Raw genomic sequence first — 20,278 nt, 5'->3', positions numbered from 1 at the left:
AGTGATATGAACCAGAGTTAAGACAGAATAAGTGGGTGGTTGAAGAAGGAGAAATTGCAAAGAGAGATCTATTAATCATGCATTCTAGTACAGGGATAGGTTTATTTGCCTCTTCGATATTGTTTGTTTCTACCGAGACTTCAGAAGAGATCGAGTTGTTTTCGAGTACAGCCTTTTATGGAATATAAATATATCAGGGAAGAATGAAATTACATTAGGGTAACTCTTCTCTGAGTATATTAATATAATAACCTAGAAAAGAGAGGTTCGGTCACACTTCGTTAAAAAGTGTGGATCTTCTATCCAACTTCTCGTATAAGTGGACACTCCGTAAGCGAACTCTTTTCCAGACACGGGTATCCGCATCAATTCCCCGTGTCTTCGGGGAGGTGTCAGTAAGAAACTATCTAAAAATATATATTTTAAAAATGCAATATCAATTGGGGATGATCATCGAATAAACTGAACTTTTCTCAAATAAATAGATGTACATGTTATTAAGCCTACCGTGGACTGAGTGCGTGCAGCCTTCCTCAATACCGTCTTTGCCATCAGTTGCCTCTTTAGAATGACCTTATTTAGATGGCGTGGGTTTCTTGAAGGAGAGATAAGCTGAAATAATGAACACGTAGTTTAATTGTTTTTTTTTTAAACGTTTAGAAATCGGATGTAGCAGGCAGGGAAAAGTGAAATTGTAGTGATAACTGAAATAGGTCTAACGCCGACTTTCTGCTTGATCAACCAGATCAAGCAGAAAGTCGGCGTCAGAAAAGTTTCACAGCTCGGCTATCACGGATCATATGGCGACTCTTGGTCACACACCCAATTGGAACAACATCAAAGTCTTAGCAAAAGAAACTGAATGGAACACAAGAAAAAATAAAAAAAGCGATACATATAAAAGATTACACCCTAATAATATGAATAGAGATGAAGGAGCATTATGAAATATCGCACATTTACGATAACATTCTAAAACGTAAAGAGACCGACCCCCGCACATCCCGCTTGGATAACTCCAAGCGGTAAACTTCACAATGGCTCCTTTCAACCGTGTCACCGTAACGTCACCGCTACGTCACCAAAACGTATTCACTAATTATGATTATGCCTTGCTGTTAGTAGGCGAAACGTCAAGTTCTCTGGAAATGTAAGTACCGATATCATCTTACAAACAATTGACACTATATTGGATCATATAGAAGTAACCTTTTTTCACATTACATATTATCATGAGATCCAAATGAACTTATTTAATAATGTTTTAATTTTCTTCATAAAACGTTATAAATACAGTAACTATTTTGTATTCGTGTCTTCACTTAACTTAATTCACTGCAATAAACTCTCTAAATTGCATGACAAAATCGATTGGTTTAAGCTATAAAAAATTGTTTTTATTTTTTTATTTAATTGTTTATTTATTTATTTTTCTTTTATTAAAACTATTTTTTATTTTAAAGTATCGCTTGCATGTTAAATCATATTTAACTATACTGTATTGGTCATGGAACCTGTGATAGTGTAAAGTAATTTATATTTTTTAACGATGTTGATAGATATGTGTAGACTATTACAACTTTTAATTGACGGCTAATTAATTGCTGTACATGTGTAATATATGCACAATATACTGTACATAGCATGACTTGCATAATGCTATAAAGGAAGATAATAATCTGTAACTTAAAATTCGCCGCCATATATCGCTAGACAAAAATAATAACAATAAAGGACGCCCTCAATAATTATTTTGTCAGAGACTTTTTATAGACCGAATATGCCCGACTCCTTTCTCACAGAAAGCCGGTATTTACCAGTTATATTTCCGGCACGATAGTCCGATGAGAATGGGTATATGCCGGTAACGATACCGGCACGACGCCCGCAGCATACTACCGGTATATTGCAGGCACATCTGTGAATTACCTTGAAATTAAGGCTAAAGCAAATTGTTTATTCGCCTCTCTGGAATTACAAATCTCTTTTATTTATTTATTTTATTTTATGTCTTTAGGCACTGTGGCATACGGCTGAAACTTCTGGTGGTGGTTTTTCCAGTGTTAATTCAAATTAGACTTAAACTGATTCAATGACTTGACTCTACGGCAACTCTCGGCAAAGTGTTCCCAATCGTTAACTACTCTTGCTCCAAAATTATTTGATCCCCATTTAGTTTTGACCCGCGGCTTTGATAGTTTGAAAGAATGACCTCTAGTATAATGGATAGTTGACATATTAAAAAAGGTTTCGATGTCCAATTTATCGATTCCTTTCAGTATTTTAAATACTTGGATCAGAGAAGCTCTCTTTCTTCTATAAACTAACGTAGGACGATCAAGTATTTAAAGCCTACATACATACTCCGTACCCCTTAGTTCCGGAATGAATCGGGTGGCCTTTTGTTGTAGCTTCTCCAACCTATCCTCATCCGCTAAAAACTTAGGAACCCAGACATTATTACAGTATTCCCGGGTTGGACGTACAAGCGACTTGTATAAAAGCAACAAACTCTCAGGGTCCAAAAAAATGTAAACGCTCGATATATAATACCTAACTTCCTGTTAGCAGAAATTACATGGGACAAATGAGATCTAAAACTCGGCTTTAGCCTACTCCTATACTATATTTAAACTTCTGGTTGTTGTTACCAAAATGCATGATCTTACACTTCGTTAGATTGAAGGGCAATTGCCATGTAGAGGACCATTTATACAATAAATCAATATCACTCTGGAATTTAATTATATCGTCTATATTATTGATGCTAAAATACATTTTTGTGTCATCTGCAAACATTTTAATTTTTGATTGGTTTACTGAATGCCGCTGTTACTTCTGAGTTAGGTAGATTACCACTTTCTTTGGATTGTTTAGTTACAGTTATAAGATTTTGGTTACATATTATTACTTTAGATCATGACAGATTCATTTTTAAGTGTTATGAGTTTCAACTTAGAAAAGTTAACCGTAATGAGAATTGTTGGGCACAACAGGTCAAACACTTACTCTTTTCTACTGGTTTTGGTTATATATGGTTACAACAATATGTTAATAGTAAAGGTTTATTTTTGAGAGAATTTAAGTTGCGCTTATGTGATATTGAAAAACAAAAATGCATTCAAAAATGTAGTTTACATAATAAGTTAAGGCTCTTTTCTCTTTATAAAAAAGAAATATGTTTAAGTTATCACTTGACCAACATCATTAATTTTAAACAAAGAAGATTATTAACTAAGTTACGTTTAGGGATATTAGAGCTAGAAATTGAAAAGGGCAGATGGGAGGGTGTAGAAAGATATAAGAGAACGTGTAAATTATGTAAAAAGAACATTGTTGAGGATGAATATCATTTTATTTTGCAATGCACATTTTATAATGATTTAAGAAAAAGTTTTATTCCAAGATTTATTCGTGTTTTTCCTTCTATTAATAAGCTTTGTTTATTACTTTCCAACACAAATTTTACTTATAATTTAGGAAAATACGTCTACTTTGCTTTTGAAAGAAGAAACAATTATCTTAAGTTATAGTTAATTTTTATGTTTGTATTAGGGCCAAAGGCCAATATACTTTGAACCAATAAATTCCCTGAAAAGGGAAAGAAGAATCAGGGATGTCGTTTATAAAAATTAAAAACAAGACAGGGCCTAATACACTCCCTTGCGGAACTCCGCTAACAACATCTCTCCACTTAGACTTGATTCCTTCTACTGAAACTCGTTGTTTTCTTCCAGACAAAAAAGACTTAATTAATCCAATTTAATAATTTTCTTTTTATTCCATAAAATTTAAGTTTCCTCAATAAACGACAATAAGGCACCTTATCAAAGGCCTTTTGGAAATACAGATACAAACAGTCAAAACTCTCTTGGGAATCCAAAGAATTTTGCCAGTCATTAAGAACCTCTAAAAGCTGAGTTGAACAAGATCTGCCCGATCTGAAACCATGCTGAGCAACGGAAAAAAGGGAAATTAATTCAAAATGTTTCACTATCTCATCTCCAACAAATGTTTCCATTGTTTTATATAAGTTTGATGTTAGGCTTACCGGTCGATAGTTTAGCGGAGCTGACTTGTCTTCTTTCTTATAGAGCGGAACGACATCGGCATATTTCCAGGATTCTGGAACCACACCCTCACTCATTAATTATTAAGAATAACTGCTAATGCTTCACCCAAAATATCTGAATTTTCTTTTAAAATCCTGGAATGGATCTCATCCGGACCTGGCGACTTACAGATGTCTAAACCACTTAAATATTTAGTTATATCAGACGCTAAAAGCTTCATATCATTGACCGGAATTATATCTGGTTTATCAGCCATTTCAGGAAACTCCTTAAGATTCTCCACTGTAAAAACTCCAATAAACGATTCATTAAATAATTCAGCTTTATTTATTTTTGACGACACAAAATTTCCCTCATCATCTTTTAAGTCTAGAATAAAAGGCTTATATTTTCGCTGACTATTTACATAATGCCAAAGGATTTTGGATTTATTTTAACATCTGAAGCGATTGTTTTCTCTAAAGAAGCTCTTGCCTTGCGGACTTCATTGGTAGCTTGATTCCTAGCTAAAACAAAGCTATTCCAATTACTCTGATTTTTACATTTAAGATACTTATTCCATGCTTTGTGTTTAACTTTGATTATATTTTCTATCTCTTTATTAAACCATAGTTTATTAGTGGCTTTCTTATGATAAGCGGACTGAAGGGGTACAAACTTATGCATTCTTTTAGCTTTTCAGAGAGGTACGAAGATGCATGAGAAGCACCTAACACGTTACAGTGAGTAAGGGCATGTATTGTCCCATAAAAACTCTTAGAAAGTAGGAAGCCTTTTGCAATTTCCCCTGACTGTTTATAGATGTATATTGTCCCTTGAAACACAAAAAATGAAAAAAAAATATTCTAAATTTAAAATGACCATATCAAAGTAATATTAAAGTTATTCACTTTAAGTCGAAAATTTGAGGCAAAAGGTTTACGTAATTAACAGATAAATTAATTTGATTACATTTCGTCTGGAATATCGTCACGAGCGAAAGTAAACAAAGATTTCAAACCACGAGTATGCATTATGCATATTGCTAATTAGGATTGTTTACAACTCGGTTGAGAAGGTGTTTTCACACAGATCGCGAGGAAGTTTTATGATTATGCATACAAGCGCGTTGCATTATGAGATATGTTTTGATCGAAAACTTTGACTGGAAGTCAAGTTATTTTTTGAACAAAAAAACGTCCGTATTTCGGTTAAATAATTTTTTTTCAACTAATTTTTGGTGAAAGTTAACTATTATGATACTTCAAAATGACCCACTTTTTTTTTCGAAATAATAAAAAAAAAAAATTGTTTTGAATTAGTCAAAGGGACAATACATCTTTAAGTATTTTAGTTTTGAATAATTTCACATTTTTTAAAAAGGCATAGCCTACGAGGTTTTGCTTGGTTTTTGAAGACATTTCTAGACTGAGGAATTTACTCGGATTCCGGTATTCAAAATATGTTATGAACCAGTAACATACATAGGCCTGTAACATATTTTGATAGAATGCGACGCATTGCCATAAAGGTTCGTTGTGTATATGGAATAACATATAAAGTAGAAATGAGAGATGTAAGACATTGTTATTCAAAAGCGTGGTCCGGTTAGATACGCAACGCATGACCTGTCATTTGTCAAATCACTTACATTATCCTTTGCGTCTCTATAGTGGGAACCAAGCATTTAGTTTTGACATTGGATTTAAGGTAATTTACGGTAATTTTTTCAATAATTTGTAAGTTTAAAGTGTGTGGACTTCTTGTTACAAAGATTTACAAGTAACTAATATTTTTACTACAGTACAGTAATCGAATTAATTAATCAAATTCGACCAAAGATTATTAATAAATAGTGGGCCCTTATATTATTTGTATTATAAAAATCGTAAATGATACTCACCAGATTCGCCTAATTTTAAAATAGATAAAACCACCAAAATTACGAATACAAGTTTCATTTTGGTCTTTGTTTGTTGCTGGTTAGAGCGCAAATAAGAATGTATTTTAAACAACACCCAAATAAAAACAAATAAAAATTAATTAGCAACGTTATAATATATGTCACCGTCTTTTTCTATAAAAGTCAAACCAACATGATGAAAATGCGCATGCGTCACACAACTGAGCAAATTGAAGTCTCTTTTCCAATTGGCGAATTTATTTTCGCATCAAAAGCGTTGACTTCTGGGAATGTGTATTCATATTTTCTTCTACTTTTTGTGACTTGTTAAATTGAGCAACTAATCAGAATTCAGAAATGTGTTTAGTTTAGTTTTATTCACTTGAACCATGAAGGCTTGAACACGACACATGCATGCAACATCAATATGTAATACCTTGTTTTTAATTAAACATTTTTGCTTTTTAGTACCGTATCTATGATGGACGTTATATTATAGCCTTGGTTGATTAAATAATGTATTGATAGGAATCTTTTATAGCCCGATATTGAAATTAAAAATAAGTCTGGGGCATCTTAGACACGTTTCTTGTCCTTTCTTCTTTCAATGGCGCTCACGTCAATGTTTGTATACAATATCATTGTCGCTTTATTATTGTAATTAATAACAACTTCGTTGTTACAGCACTGTCTTATAATACCTGTATAATGAGGTCCTTAAAAGGGCCTCATTATACAGATATTATACACTGTAAGCTAAAGGTAGACGATTTTTTGTTTTTTTTAGCAATATCTTTTATTTTTCACGCTGCAAATATAGTTTAAGATGTATTTGTCCCATCAAAACATAAACTGAAGGTGAATAAAATCAGACTTTAAAAAGGCCATTTTGCAGTTTATAATAAACCCCAGTAAGAAAAAAAAAATAATCATTTCACCAAACCAAACTAAACCAAATAAACTATTAAGTTAAAGCAAAATCCCATTCCCAGACTATGTTTTGTTTTGCTTTACTTACAGCTTTTTAGGTAAATATATTTTACTTGCATTAATTGTTTGGTCAAACAAAGTAAATAACTATTATGTGACATTAATATGTGACATTAAAATGGCACATTCAACAACAACAACAAAATTATTTTTTTTGTAGACAATATATCTTTAATATCTGCTTAAAAAACCTTCATATCATATAAGCCTAATAGGGTGTCTCTCTGCAATGCTTTACCCAAGGATTACTGAAGTTGCCACGGTCAGGTTATACGTCTGAATCAGCTCCTACTGTAGGGTACCATATTTTTAGTACAGTATCTAATAGTCTAAGACTTGTTGATATTATTGTGGGAATAAGTGTCCTATTCCGAGGCTACAGTTCTTTTCATTGATGTAAGGAACCTTGAAAGAGTTTAGATGACTTAATTAGTGATTGTCGATAGTCCAGCAGATTCTGCCATTCATCCTGGCTCTTCAGAAGGCCATTGTTCTTATGAGCTTCATAGCAAAATTGAGGGGTTTTCAACTCATACCTATAAAAAACAAATTCAATATTGAAATGATATCTAAAATTGAATACAATATTTGTTTTCAATATTATACAAAAACAAATAAATTGTATATGTGCTTACAACTCTCTGGTACACTATAGTACATTCAATTACATGCTCTTATGGGACCAGAGCACTATCGATGACATGGACAGGGTATACCAACTCTAATATTCACAATAAGTACTGTATAAGTTTACAAATGTGCTTCTCTTAACCAGTGCAGGAACTTTCTGAACCAGTGTGAAAGAATAATCATAATCATCATATGAAAATTATCATAAACCAACCATTTAGGCTGCGGACCTCTTATTCGTTCCAGTTCATCTTGTCTTTTAGATTCCAAGATTCTGTCTTCTTCAAGACGCAGCCGTTCCATTCTTAACTTAGCAAGTTCATAACGGTAAGGAGAAACGATCTCTTCCCCATCGACAAAGCGCTGTGAAGCTACGAGATAATTATAATCCGACGTTGCTTTTGTTACCAGTTGAGCACATTTTGATAAGTAATTTCTTGACCTTCCGTTCTCCGACGGTGGTCTACTTACAGTGCTTCTCAGAGTGGATTGTGACGTCGGAAGAAAGTACCGACGAGTGCTAGAGTCTTGCACAATCCCAGAATTAATCCGGTGCTGAGCAAGTTCAGTTCCCAACATTCCGGCAGTTCTTGAATGTGGTGATACCGACTTCATACTTACTCCGAGGGATTCAAAGACAGGAAACTCCATGTCATCCTTCAGATGTACAGGATCGATATACCATTGAGATTTTGGGATATTGCTGGTTTGATACTTCTTTTTCTCGTACTCGTCATTTTCTTGTAAATCGCTATCGATGAGTCGTTGTAGCTCGTTCTCAAAAGCTGTTAAACTTTCTTCGTCACTGTCTGCTTCAGCTTTTTGGCGAGCATGAGACTGATGCTCTGTGAAACTAACACTTTTGTTCAAGCTCTTGTTCAAGCTGCTATTCAAACTCTGCAGATCCAGGGAGAGTTCTCCAGTTTGTCTCCGTCTACCGGGCTTAAGACTACTCTTTTTCAGAATACTGCTGACGCTATCATTCAATTGTTGAGTATCATACGTCGAATACTTTCCAGATGAGCGACTCAACGTTCCATTGCGCAATCCAGTGAGTATTGCTGATTGCGATAAGTTAGTTGTACTCAAGGTCCGCTCAGAGTTAGTCTGGTATTGTCTTGAATTTTCTTTTCTATAAAAAGAACAATCAATTACAACTAAAATCAATTACCTTGCTCTACAACCAACTTGTTATAAGGCCCTATACTGTAGCTAGCTAATGTATATTATACTCTACTACCTAGAGTAGGCCTACTACTAGAGACTAGCTGCTAGAGAGGATATTTTTATAAATTATTCTAGGCCTAGCCTAGCCTAGCCTAGGGAGGCCCCCAAAAAGCTAATAATATTCATTAGACAATAATATTAATATCAATCGAATAATTAATAACATAAGTCACTAACATTAATGTTATTGTAAATGGCTAGTCCTTTATAATTTCATTTAGTCTAGGCCTAGTTTAGGCTGGCTAGGCCTAGTCTAGTAGTAGTTCAGAAATGCTTGTGGTGGGGAACTGTAGCTCCGCGTCCGTGGCAACAGTCGTAACTAAGCCACGGCGTAGTAGTAGGCCTAGAGATGTTTATGTTTGGCTGCCTAAATTGACATTAGAAATGCAAGTGTACCTTAGTGGCGTTGATGTACCATGTAAAACAAAGTCTTTGTCTGGATTTCTAGTCAACATCGTGTTTTTTTTATAACTATATATCTTTAAAATGTTCATAATAAAAATAAACAATAACAACTCGGCATTTTTTACACACTTTTACTGGATGTTTGTCGCCATCTATCGCTCAACAACATAAAACGTGTTATGTGCTGTTTGGAAAAACTTGTTTTTCTGAATAATGTGTATTTAGTGTAGTTTTTCATCTATAAGACAATTAAAACTAACTTCGAATTTATATTGAACTCTGTATAGTTTATGGTGACATTTTTATAACAACAATGATTGTATTTCAATGTTTGCTTTTCACAATCTCTGAATTTATCAGTATCAAACTTTTTATGTTTTAGTAACTACTGTAATTTAAAAAAGGGTTAGTTTTCATAGTACAGTATAAAGTGTATTCTAAAGTGCTGTTGTAGCAATAAACATTAAAGATCAGTAATTTTCTCTCTATGTTTTATTCATATATCTTGAGAGCATTGTACATTATACACTTCACAATGCATCTTATGTATCTCACGTAACGATGAGTTTATTGATGCAAATTTAATGGAAATTAAGTACATTGGAAATTATATTCAATAACTACAGCTAATGAAATAAAAAAAAATTTTACAAAATGACCAATTTATGGGACTGCAAAAGTACATTAGCGTGTATGTTGTGTTCATAAGAACGTCCTGTAGTTTTAATTTGTATATATACTGTATGTTATTCTTAGAAGTTGTAGCTTTATTAACACCCAACAAGTATTTAAATTTTAATTTTGACAATTGTATTTGTGTATTTTGTACTTGCCGTAGCGAGAGGTTAAAAACAGACGAGGCAAAGATGCTTTAAATATAATTGTTTATATAAAATATGACCATTTGTACAGTGTAATTGGTGCGAGTGGTAAAAATTAAAAACGTTTGCAGCCCTGTGTACACTGTATGCATGTGAATGTTTATTACTTAATGAGATGTCAATATTTAAATACCAAGTCATCAGTTGCCTAAACGCAAAATTTTGCCCTTCACCAAAAATGCTTATTTTCAACTTTTTTTTGTCAAGAAATAAATACAAAGGTTGAAAGCAAAAAATCAAAATCTGTTGATATTGTCATTCTTTTCTCAATACTGTATATTTACACAAAACATTACTTTATGTAATGTTTACGTAAAGTGTAGACCTAAAGCTCTGTCTATACTATCAAAGTTTATGTGACAAAAAAATGTGCCCATATATAGACATGATGATCACTATATCACTACCATATTTGGGCACAGCAGACTTTTTGTCAAACTAGTTTGATAGTGTAGACAGAGCTTTACAGAAGCTAAGACTAGCTACGCTACCACATATAAATGACCTGTCGACCTTGGGAGGATCCGGCAAGGTTGCTAAGTAATTAAAATCAGGGGACAAAAGATAAAAATCCTACACTGCTACAAGTAATATTTTAGAGGTGCTGATGAGAACCATATAATGTATTTTCCTTGGCCGTAATATGTGAGAAAAATTGTAGAAAATACACAAAAAAGATTAAGAAAAATACAACAAATGTATCCATACATTCAAAATTAATTCAAAAGAAATACAAGAAAAAAAATATCAAAAAAGTAATCATTAATTAAATTCCACGATTTTCTAAATCTTTAACTTGGTAAATCCTAACAAGCCAGTGCTCTGTTGTGTATGCTTCTTCAAGAACATCCAACTCAAAATCTTTATTACCAATTTCTGCATTTCTAACACGATCATATCCAGTGGGTTTATCTGTTGAAATAATGAATGAATTAATATTATTATAAAGTCATTGAGGCCTAGGCTAGTTTGCCGATGTATTGGAGAAAATGCTCCTTTTCTATAGAAACAGTAGAAAAGCCTGGTTTCCAGATAGAGGCAATGCAACAACTCAAGTAAGCTGGCCAATCACAGGCAACAATTCGGATAACCCATCACATCGTGATTGGTCAAATTACTTACAGTGGGCTAACATCCTTGTGGAGCCTCCAAGTGTGAACCAACCTTTATAAATCTATTTTGTTAAACTATAAAACACCTATTAAGGGGACACGGTCAAGATCCAACAAAGTGTACCCTTCATAAAAGCGTGCCTAAATGAAAAGTTTGCCATTGTTTTAAAACATATATTCTACTGTAAAATGGATTATTAGCATAAACAGTCAATGTTTTTTTTCCAAAAAATATAGAATTCTAGAATGTGTTTTTCCACGATCGTAAATAATTAGGATGTTTAAGAAAATTCTGGCTTAGGAGACTTTTCAGTTTTCAGATGGAATTTATCTCCAAAATCTACCTGTTGGCCTTTACTGTTATGTTGACCTAACAACCACACAAAAACATGTGACCCATAAAAGCCTATTTTAAAAATACAAAATAGTTTATTGGGGTCAAATGACTTTGTCTCATCTACTGGACTAAAGCAGACATGGTTTTCTTGATTTAAAACAATTACTTACTTCCTTCGGTGTAGACCTCACCGAATCTGTAATAACACATTTTATACATAAGGCAGTTAAGCAGGGTTGGGGAACCCTCTTTATCAATTCTAAATTCTCCTTGAGGTGTGTAGTAATCGTTCTCTTTGATGTGAGCGCCACGGTCAGTACTGCCTCCAATACGGACCATCCACAAAAACTTATTAATATCTACAAATAATAATAATTGATTGTTATTTGATAGCTCCGAAATTTCTTTCTGGCTGTTTAAATTCATTTTTATTTAGCTTTTGCTTATTCTATTTGTTTCCCCATTGAGATCTAGCAACTGATATCTACAGCATTATCTTTTTTTCAGTTATTTGCCTTTGGATTTAAAAATAAATATAAATACAGATAAACGAATACGAAGAGTATTGCTTAACTTTGATGTAATTCTACTGAATATTCTTAATCCAATGAAAAAATAAAAGACAAAATAGAAAAAAAAAAATCAATTGAGTATATGCAGTTTTCAAACTATGGTACAATTGCCAATTGTATCAAGCAGTCAGAGTTGGGAGACACAACCGACTACAATAAAGAAGTGGACAAAAAAAAAAAAACCTTTTTTATCACATTGGCTTAAGGATCATTTTGCTTGAAAAATTAGTAGTTTTTTTCCTTTTTTTAATAATATACGTAAGGATGTGTGGCGCAGTGTGTTGGACTACTGATCGTGAGTTTGCGGTTCGAATCCAACTCTGTCGCATTGCTTGTATCCTTAGGCCTCTCTCCACCCAGATGTATAAATGGATACCCGGTTAGATAAAGACACAACTTTGAGCTGATTAATAGCTGCATATTGGGAGTAGGTTTCCATACGTGTTTGATGCAAAAAATTACCAGGGTAATAATGTTCAGCGCTTAGAGGTTTCACAACATTAGGCGCTATATAAATCCAGGATATTATTATTATTATATACAACATACCATCTGATGAATATCCAGTCAATCCACCAAAGATAACTAATACATAGTCAACATCCAGCTCTCTCATTATCTCGTACGCTTTGTCTTCAGGCGATGCCATGGCCTAATAAAATAAATTAAAGTATCAGCATTATTGATCGTAACACAGTAATTAATTAATTAGGATGATATTATGTGCCGAGGGTAACTGTAATAATAAAATATAGTCAGGAATAATTAAATAAAGATGAAAGAAAAAATATGAAATGCATAAACCATAGAACAGTTATTATATCAAGAACTTTTGTTGCTTGTTTTTGCTCTTGTTTATGCTTTAAGTTATGATGCAGTGAAATTTGTTCTATAGAGGGTGCTATACCATATCTGTTTTGTTAGCATGTTGGCCATGACGATACTGCCTACAAGTACCACGTTCTTAGTTCAAATCCAGTTTGGTTTCAGTTTTCCTTTTTCAACAAAACCCTCTTTCTATACAGCCTAAAGCTCTGTCTAAACCATCAAACTTTATGTGACAAAAAAATGTGCCAATATATGGACATGATGATTTCATATCACTTCCATATTTGGGCATATCACTTCCATATTTGGGCATATCACTACCATATTTGGGCATATCACACTTCTTTTGTCAAACTAGTTTGATAGTGTAGACAGAGCTTTATGCATATACTTTATATCGTATCAAATTTTGTGTCTATACAGTTTGAGATTACCACCTTTGTACGTAGCAATAGAAATATGAAAAAAAATAGAATACATTATGACATTTAGCTAACTCAAACTAACCTGTCCAACTCTTGATATATGTGTGTTATTCCACGTATTATTGTCAACTAATATTGTCCGATTCGCCATTGCCGTTATCTGATATCCGTAATCCCACCATGACATGATCTTGGCATCCTGAAAATGATCAAATTTACAATTTCAAATTAATAATAACTAATTATTTGTAGCAAAAGTGTGCACGAAAACTAGAGTTTTCAAAAACATTAAATTTCAATTTTCTTACCTCCGGAGTGTTTTGTCGCAACCAATAGTAAGCTTCCCTGAAGTCATCAAAAATAATACGTCCACCATCACCGGCACGAGCTGATAGCACGATAGAGGGCGACGAGTAAGCCTCTGATGTCACCCAGGTACAGTGGAATGTGTAGGTAATTAGAAAGAACGTTACTAGTAGGATAACAGCTGTTGCAACCTGAAATATAGAAAAATATAGTACTGTATTGGTAAAGATAAACATGTACTGTGTAAAGATAGAAATGTCTATTTTATTCTTAAGCTCTGTCTACACTATCAAAATAGTGATATGGTGATATTACATCGTGACCATAACATTTTTTTGTCACATAAAGTTTGATAGTAGAGATAGAGCTTAAGACAATAACAAAAATTACATTACAAATAAATATAATAATAGTAAAATATTTAAATTACTCCAAAAGAAAATGTGTAAGTCTTAGTGTGGAAAGTAACGATTTGACAGAGAAAGGTGAAATATAAGATGAACTGCATTGAACTCTAACCTCATTTCTGATTGGATAACTTGAGTCAATTTTCTTAGTCTTCTTATCCTTTCTCGATATGTCCAAGTTCTTCATGTACGTTGTTAAAACGGACGAGATTCCAATACCAGATAGGATGCACATTACCGGTGCCAAAACCAACATAAGACGTACCATCACACCCTGGGATAACACACAAAAAAGATACCTATTATACAACAAAATTATTCCAAGAGTCCAATAAAATAGAACAAACAAAGACACCAAACATATTTGGACACATTTTTTGTCAAACTAGTTTCATAGTGTAGATAATGTATTGGTACTTACAGAGAAATAAAGACTGGTTATTCCATACAAAATGATAAATATATTAGCATCAGTCAGCTTGGAGAAGCAGTAGTACATACCAACTGTAAGAAATAGATTTATTTTTGCTGTCAAAATCCATGAAATGCGAGTACAACAATGCTCTTATTTATCAAAACAAATATATATCTTTGCGAAAATATTGATAACCACACACACGGTGAAGCAGAATGAAATAAGGCCATATGGTACTGCAGAACTTACTTTTCAATGACTTACAACTAACTATTTGTAATAAAAATATTATTTTCCAATCCAAAATCAATTTTATTGTTCTTGCGATTTACATACATACAAGACTTAAAAGCAGAAAATGTATTGGAGAAATCACCGTCGTCCTCTGAAGCTCAGAAAATGAATTTAGTTAAAAAATTAAAAAGAAATTCCAAGCAGTAACCTCACATGGAGACTGAACATACTGGGGAATTATGTATCAGTAATAAAGAGAGATTTTCAAATGTAGAAATACCCTATTCCTATATGAATCATATTTTATATAAATTAGTCCCATGGGCTTATACCTGGAAACATGAAGACATGTAGTTGTAAATCAAAGTAGTATGAGCTCCACGTGGTCGGTTGATGTTCAGAAACGGAAGCGATAATGGGAATATTGTTCTTGGCGTAAGATGGATCCAAAAGGGAGTAGAAACGTCCAGTCCATGGAGAAATTTCTGAAGAGATTGGTTAAGGATATTACCATCAATTATAACATAGAATATAAAAAGATTTAGAGATTTAAATCTAATGCTCTGTCTACACTATCAAACTTTTTGTGTGATTTATTTATGTTTATATGGACATGATGATGTCAAATAACTACCATATTTAGGCACATCACACTTTCTTTGTCAAGATTGATAGTGTAGACAGAGCTTAACATAAAAAGTGTGATATAGTATAGTGCCTGGGTGCCTGCCATAAAACCTGGGATCTTGTAGTGAAGCTGTAGCCTGGTTAAAATGCTTGCCTTTCAAGGTCCAGGGTTCAATCCTGACCTAGTGCCAGGGTTGTAACTCAAGACTCTCTCAAATGAGACTTATATATGCATGATCAAATTTTAAAATAGTTATTCTCGTATGAAATAAAATAATTAATAACTTTAAAAACTAAAGGATACTGCCAGTCCACGATAGTACAGCACCAACTGCAGCCACGACAGACGTTACCATGATGAGAACACTTCGGAAGAGAATTGAAAAATACTGCTCACTAAGATTGGCACGAAGGTAGTCGGTCAGAGCATATATCTGGCACAATCCAAAAACACCGAAAGCCTAGAAAAAAGGGGGAATGAAATATGATTATTACCAAGAACTATGTTTGTTTTCAAACCAACATCTAAATATCTAGACATGATGTGATATCACTACCATATTTGGGCATATCACTACCATATTTGGGCATATCACTACCATATTTGGGCATATCACTACCATATTTGGGCATATCACTACCATATTTGGGCACATCATACTTTTTGTCAAACTAGTTTGATCGTGTAGACAGACCTTAAGGAATGTTAAAAACTGAATTAAATTCAAGAAAAAGGCTGCACACATAAAACACCAGGAAAGAACATTATTCAAATCTGAACATTAAATCGCGACACTAAAGCCTATTTCACAAAGGTTGAATAGAACAAATCTTTCAACTCATGAAAAATGTTCTCACCATCCAACTCATAAACATTAATTATTTGTATACTATTCAATTGACTGGCTAGCTTATACAATAAAACTTGGTATTACTTACAGCCATATGTTCGCTGGACTGCACTGGTTGAAATCCAACGAAAGAAATCTGCATGGATAGGATTGTTCCAAGACAGTAAAATGTACAGTATGCCAAGTAGATCCTATGGGAGAATCGACCGGTGACCATCAAGCCAAAGACATGGATAGGGATCAAGTTGACCAGAAAGACATATCCTCCCCATGACGATACCTGTAAATTATAATGAATGTACAACCAATAAGTTAAAAATTTAAAAGAGTTAATATGGATAAGTAGAGTGATATGGCATAATTGGTATCATGTGAGAGGCATGGGTTCAAGCCTGTCTGTGCTATAAATTGGTTGTATCCTTAGGCAAGGTGCTTTACTCTCATTTTTTTGTCCTTAAGATAGGGATGCAATGCTGTTGGTTGGTCTCATGTACATACAGTGCAAGTTAGGTGTTCCATAGAGGGCCTAATTCAAATTTCTCATCGGTTTCCACTAAAACATGCCAAGACTTTTCTTAGGCCCAAGATCTATAGAGTACTGCATATATAAAACTGTATACTAGCAGCTCAATTATACCATTCATCACTCCAATTGAAAGTAAATCCTACCATATAAAAGTATGCAATGGCACACAAGCTAGCCCAGAAGATGGAGCCGGTTTTGACGGACTTGATCCAGAGGGCATAGGTCAAGAGCATGCAGAAAATGGCAATTCCTTCGTTATCGTAGGAGCCTGCTACAGATCGAGAAATGTAGCCAGGAACAATGGATATCATGGCTGCTGCAACAAGGCCAGCACTTGTATCCTACAAGAAAGAATTAATAATTTTAGTCTATAAACGACTGTGCAGACTGAGGAAGAACTCCGTCTGGTCAAAAGGGTAATTCAATGCTTTCTATACCAAGCTTAATTTCACCTCAGTACCCACCAAAGAAAACACTAGATACGTAAAAGTAGCTTTGTATTCCTTTTTTAATACCTTTCACCCAATACTGTAGAACCCCTCCTTTGGGACACTCTGTTAAAAGGGTACACTTTCACATAAAACATACTAGTGAAGATATTAGTCAAAACTATGGTCGGTCAATCCTTATGCAAGAGATACCCCAATTAAGGAGGCACTTTTGGGTCCAGAATAGAGGTTCTACTTCTACTATTTTACATGTATGGGTAGATACGAATATCTAAAAGTTGGTTTCACATGTTTTGAGGGGGTGCAGTGGGAAGGAGGAGAGAAGCTATTCCAGATCATGGTACATATTTGATAATAAAGACTTACTTTAAGTTCTTTTGTGAGATGGTATGTCACCAGAGTAGTCAATGAGGAGAAAAATGGCGCTAAAAAGACACATACATTGCGGACCTCAATGGTGATGTGCAGGAAATTTAGCAAATGGTAAATAATAGCAGATGTTACCATCAACCCTAAGAAAAAAAAAGGAAGTTAATATCCACATATTGGCACATCATATACATTGTCACAAAAGAGTTGATAGTGTACACAGAGAATTCCAAATACGATTCATGTATTATAGTTTCATCCCCTAATTTTCTATATTTTGTACCAATACTCTCAGTGAATACAATACCAGGTTATATACAGTATTAAGGATCTTACTTTTAATTGTCCTTAGTACCAGTAAATCACCAAGGAACGAACTCCTGGTATTTTTCAATTAAAAAAAACAGAGTTTTCCTTGAAAGGCAGTTTAAAAGTTTAAATGCCACTACTTTTCTTAACTAATAATTATGATAGGTAGAGTTGGAGGGGGATACATTTTTATAAGGGGTATCTTTACACCAAAAAAAGCTTTTCATAGTGACCCATGTTTCAACATACCTGGATAAATTGTTCCTCCAATAATACGTCCAAGGGGATACCATGCTCTATCATCAAACCAATTATGAAAGCTATAGAAACCTTCCTCGGCAAGGAAGCGAGTTGTACGATAATTAAAGTACGGATCAAACTCGTGAATAACGCTTTCAAATCGCAATACAGAAAACAGACGAGTTGCAAAAGCTGAAAAAAAAGGAATATAAATTAACAAACCTAAAATGAAAATTTAAAGATGGAACATTTCAGCAAATGAAAATAACAAACATTGATAAATCAAAATTATATTAAACTAGCAATACCGGTTTTACTGAACTTGTCTCTAGTGTGTATCTGCTGCCCTCTATTTTAGGCAATAACAAAAAATTTAAAAGTATTATAGAGTATCACGGTGTGAGGTCACAACGATAGAGGGCGCTGCATGGTTGCTAGCCAACAAAAAAATGCGTTCAGCGCTACTATGTTGATAAACAGTAAAGATCGGTATTTCTATCAAATTATGTATCTTAGCTTGATTTTTTTAACTTAAACTGCAGTTGAAGAATAGATATTAAAAACAAATATTCAGTGATCTTTTGAAATTTTAGTTTTAAAATTAATCACTACTTCAATAAGCCTATTCCAAACCAATGGTGACATTTGAGTCACTCATGCAGGCTCTACGCATTTTTGGTTGCGCTAGCAACCATGCAACGCCACCTACCGTCGTGACGTCAGCACCGTGATACTCTAAGAAGCATTGTTTTGCATTCACAACATAGATCAATAAAATATATAGTAACATACAGTCAACTCTCACAATACCAGATGTGTTTTTAACACTACAGTAAATAATAATTCAAAGTGGCTTTCCTTAAGACTAGCAATAATACGAAAATCTATGCGCAATCATCAGTCAGTTGGATACCTGAATTCCAATTTACACAGATGCGCGGTAATGGTAAGTGGAAAAACCATGTATATCTATCCTGAGCAGGTTTCCGATTTGTATATGGTCATAAAAAATATCATAGATTATATATGCTTGTTTTCTGCTTACCGTTACGCATCTGTGTAAATTGGACATTGCGATTCGGAGAACTTACATAAGATCATACATGACACAAGGATAAACAATTTTAATAGAGTCTCCTGTTTCTCATAGGCCATTCGACCTAAGAAACCTGGGGGTTTGTATCCTGCAGCCACTGCCATCATCAAAGTATGCTTTAATCAATCTATAATGAACAAAAATAAAATGATGATTCATAGTATGAACGAGTATACAGTTACCTACTAATACATACAGAAACTGAACTACGCTAGCTAGGCCTAAAAAATAAATAATTATTTTATCTAAATAAATGTGTTTTTATATATATACCTGGCTGGGATATGATATGGAATCCAGTCAAGTCGCTCCAATGTAGTGCGACCTGGGACTACACGAGGAGCTCCCAATTTTATGCCTACACATTTCGTGTCATTTTGTGTTCAAATTGCGAAAGAATATCATTGCGTAGTAATTTTACGCACTTGTAAACTATTTTAACGTTTTAGGGGCGACTTTGCGATGGGACGACTGTGTACTTTTTGAGATGATATATTTATTATTATTATTATTACAGTAGAGTAGAGTAGAGGCCTAGTCTGAGTGAGGTCCTTTTCTGCTACCTACTGCTACTCTAGGCCTCAGTCTAGGCTAGTCTAGAGGTGGTCCTACCTAAATGCCTAGACCCATCCATCCCATCCAGGGTACTGATGCTTACGTGGTTTATGCTTTATTCGGGGCTACCCTAGCTAGGCTAGGCCTATAGAGGCCTAGCTAGCTAGCTAGGCTACACCGCCGCGGCAGGGTACACCGATTCGTTTTATTCATTGATTTTGTAAAAACAGAAACTATGATTAAAGAAATTAGAAGGTAAATGAATACATAAAAAATTAAAGAATAACAATTCATAGTAAAACTTTGATTTGTTACGTCAATCAATTTCAAAATTTACATTTTTTAAACTCGAAAACACAAGCCTCTTTACTTACCTAGGGACCGGTGCAAAGAGGGTACACATACGGTTGACTAATGTACACGACGACACCTGGGCGCAGCCATTATAAATCCGACAGTTTCCGAATAAATCCGAACACCGATTGTATAAGTGAATGAGATAGATTTCTTGAATACCCGAACGGTTTACGAT

The 20,278-nt window shown here is 34.0% G+C and overlaps 2 protein-coding genes across 2 annotated transcripts; both read right to left on the bottom strand.

Moving 5' to 3' along the window:
• Positions 1 to 6,796: 6,796 nt before the first annotated feature.
• LOC140046533 (uncharacterized) lies at positions 6,797 to 9,322 on the bottom strand. Its single transcript, XM_072091220.1, has 3 exons — positions 9,199 to 9,322; positions 7,790 to 8,707; positions 6,797 to 7,481 (listed from the first exon to the last, which is right to left on the bottom strand). The coding sequence occupies exons 1-3, from the start codon at positions 9,294 to 9,296 to the stop codon at positions 7,334 to 7,336; spliced, it is 1,164 nt and encodes a 387-aa protein (XP_071947321.1). The 5' UTR covers positions 9,297 to 9,322; the 3' UTR covers positions 6,797 to 7,333.
• A 359-nt stretch (positions 9,323 to 9,681) lies between these two features.
• On the bottom strand, positions 9,682 to 20,183 carry LOC140056414 (dolichyl-diphosphooligosaccharide--protein glycosyltransferase subunit STT3A). The gene is made up of 15 exons (XM_072101784.1): positions 20,121 to 20,183; positions 19,187 to 19,318; positions 18,105 to 18,287; positions 17,544 to 17,689; positions 16,872 to 17,069; positions 16,291 to 16,482; positions 15,656 to 15,812; positions 15,057 to 15,209; positions 14,497 to 14,579; positions 14,188 to 14,349; positions 13,671 to 13,859; positions 13,445 to 13,561; positions 12,659 to 12,761; positions 11,708 to 11,896; positions 9,682 to 11,000 (listed from the first exon to the last, which is right to left on the bottom strand). The coding sequence occupies exons 2-15, from the start codon at positions 19,296 to 19,298 to the stop codon at positions 10,855 to 10,857; spliced, it is 2,130 nt and encodes a 709-aa protein (XP_071957885.1). The 5' UTR covers positions 19,299 to 19,318; positions 20,121 to 20,183; the 3' UTR covers positions 9,682 to 10,854.
• Positions 20,184 to 20,278: the final 95 nt, after the last annotated feature.

Source organism: Antedon mediterranea, chromosome 1 (genome assembly GCF_964355755.1).
Source record: "Antedon mediterranea chromosome 1, ecAntMedi1.1, whole genome shotgun sequence".
NCBI lineage: Eukaryota > Metazoa > Echinodermata > Crinoidea > Comatulida > Antedonidae > Antedon > Antedon mediterranea.
The sequence above is the reverse complement of the archived record's forward strand: the minus strand, read 5'-3'. Positions and strand labels throughout refer to the sequence as shown.

Excerpts from the sequence above, each read along its gene's own strand:
- LOC140056414 (XM_072101784.1), bottom strand. The coding sequence starts at position 19,298 with ATGATGGCAGTGGCTGCAGGATACAAACCCCCAGGTTTCTTAGGTCGA. Across the intron at positions 18,288-19,186 it reads TGTGTCATGTATGATCTTAT|CTTTTGCAACTCGTCTGTTT; the intron begins GTAAGTTCTCCG and ends CTTTTTTTTCAG. Across the intron at positions 14,350-14,496 it reads TAACCAGTCTTTATTTCTCT|GGTGTGATGGTACGTCTTAT; the intron begins GTAAGTACCAAT and ends GTGTTATCCCAG.
- LOC140046533 (XM_072091220.1), bottom strand. The coding sequence starts at position 9,296 with ATGAACATTTTAAAGATATATAGTTATAAAAAAAACACGATGTTGACT. Across the intron at positions 8,708-9,198 it reads GGTACATCAACGCCACTAAG|AAAAGAAAATTCAAGACAAT; the intron begins GTACACTTGCAT and ends TTCTTTTTATAG. Across the intron at positions 7,482-7,789 it reads AGAGGTCCGCAGCCTAAATG|GTATGAGTTGAAAACCCCTC; the intron begins GTTGGTTTATGA and ends TGTTTTTTATAG.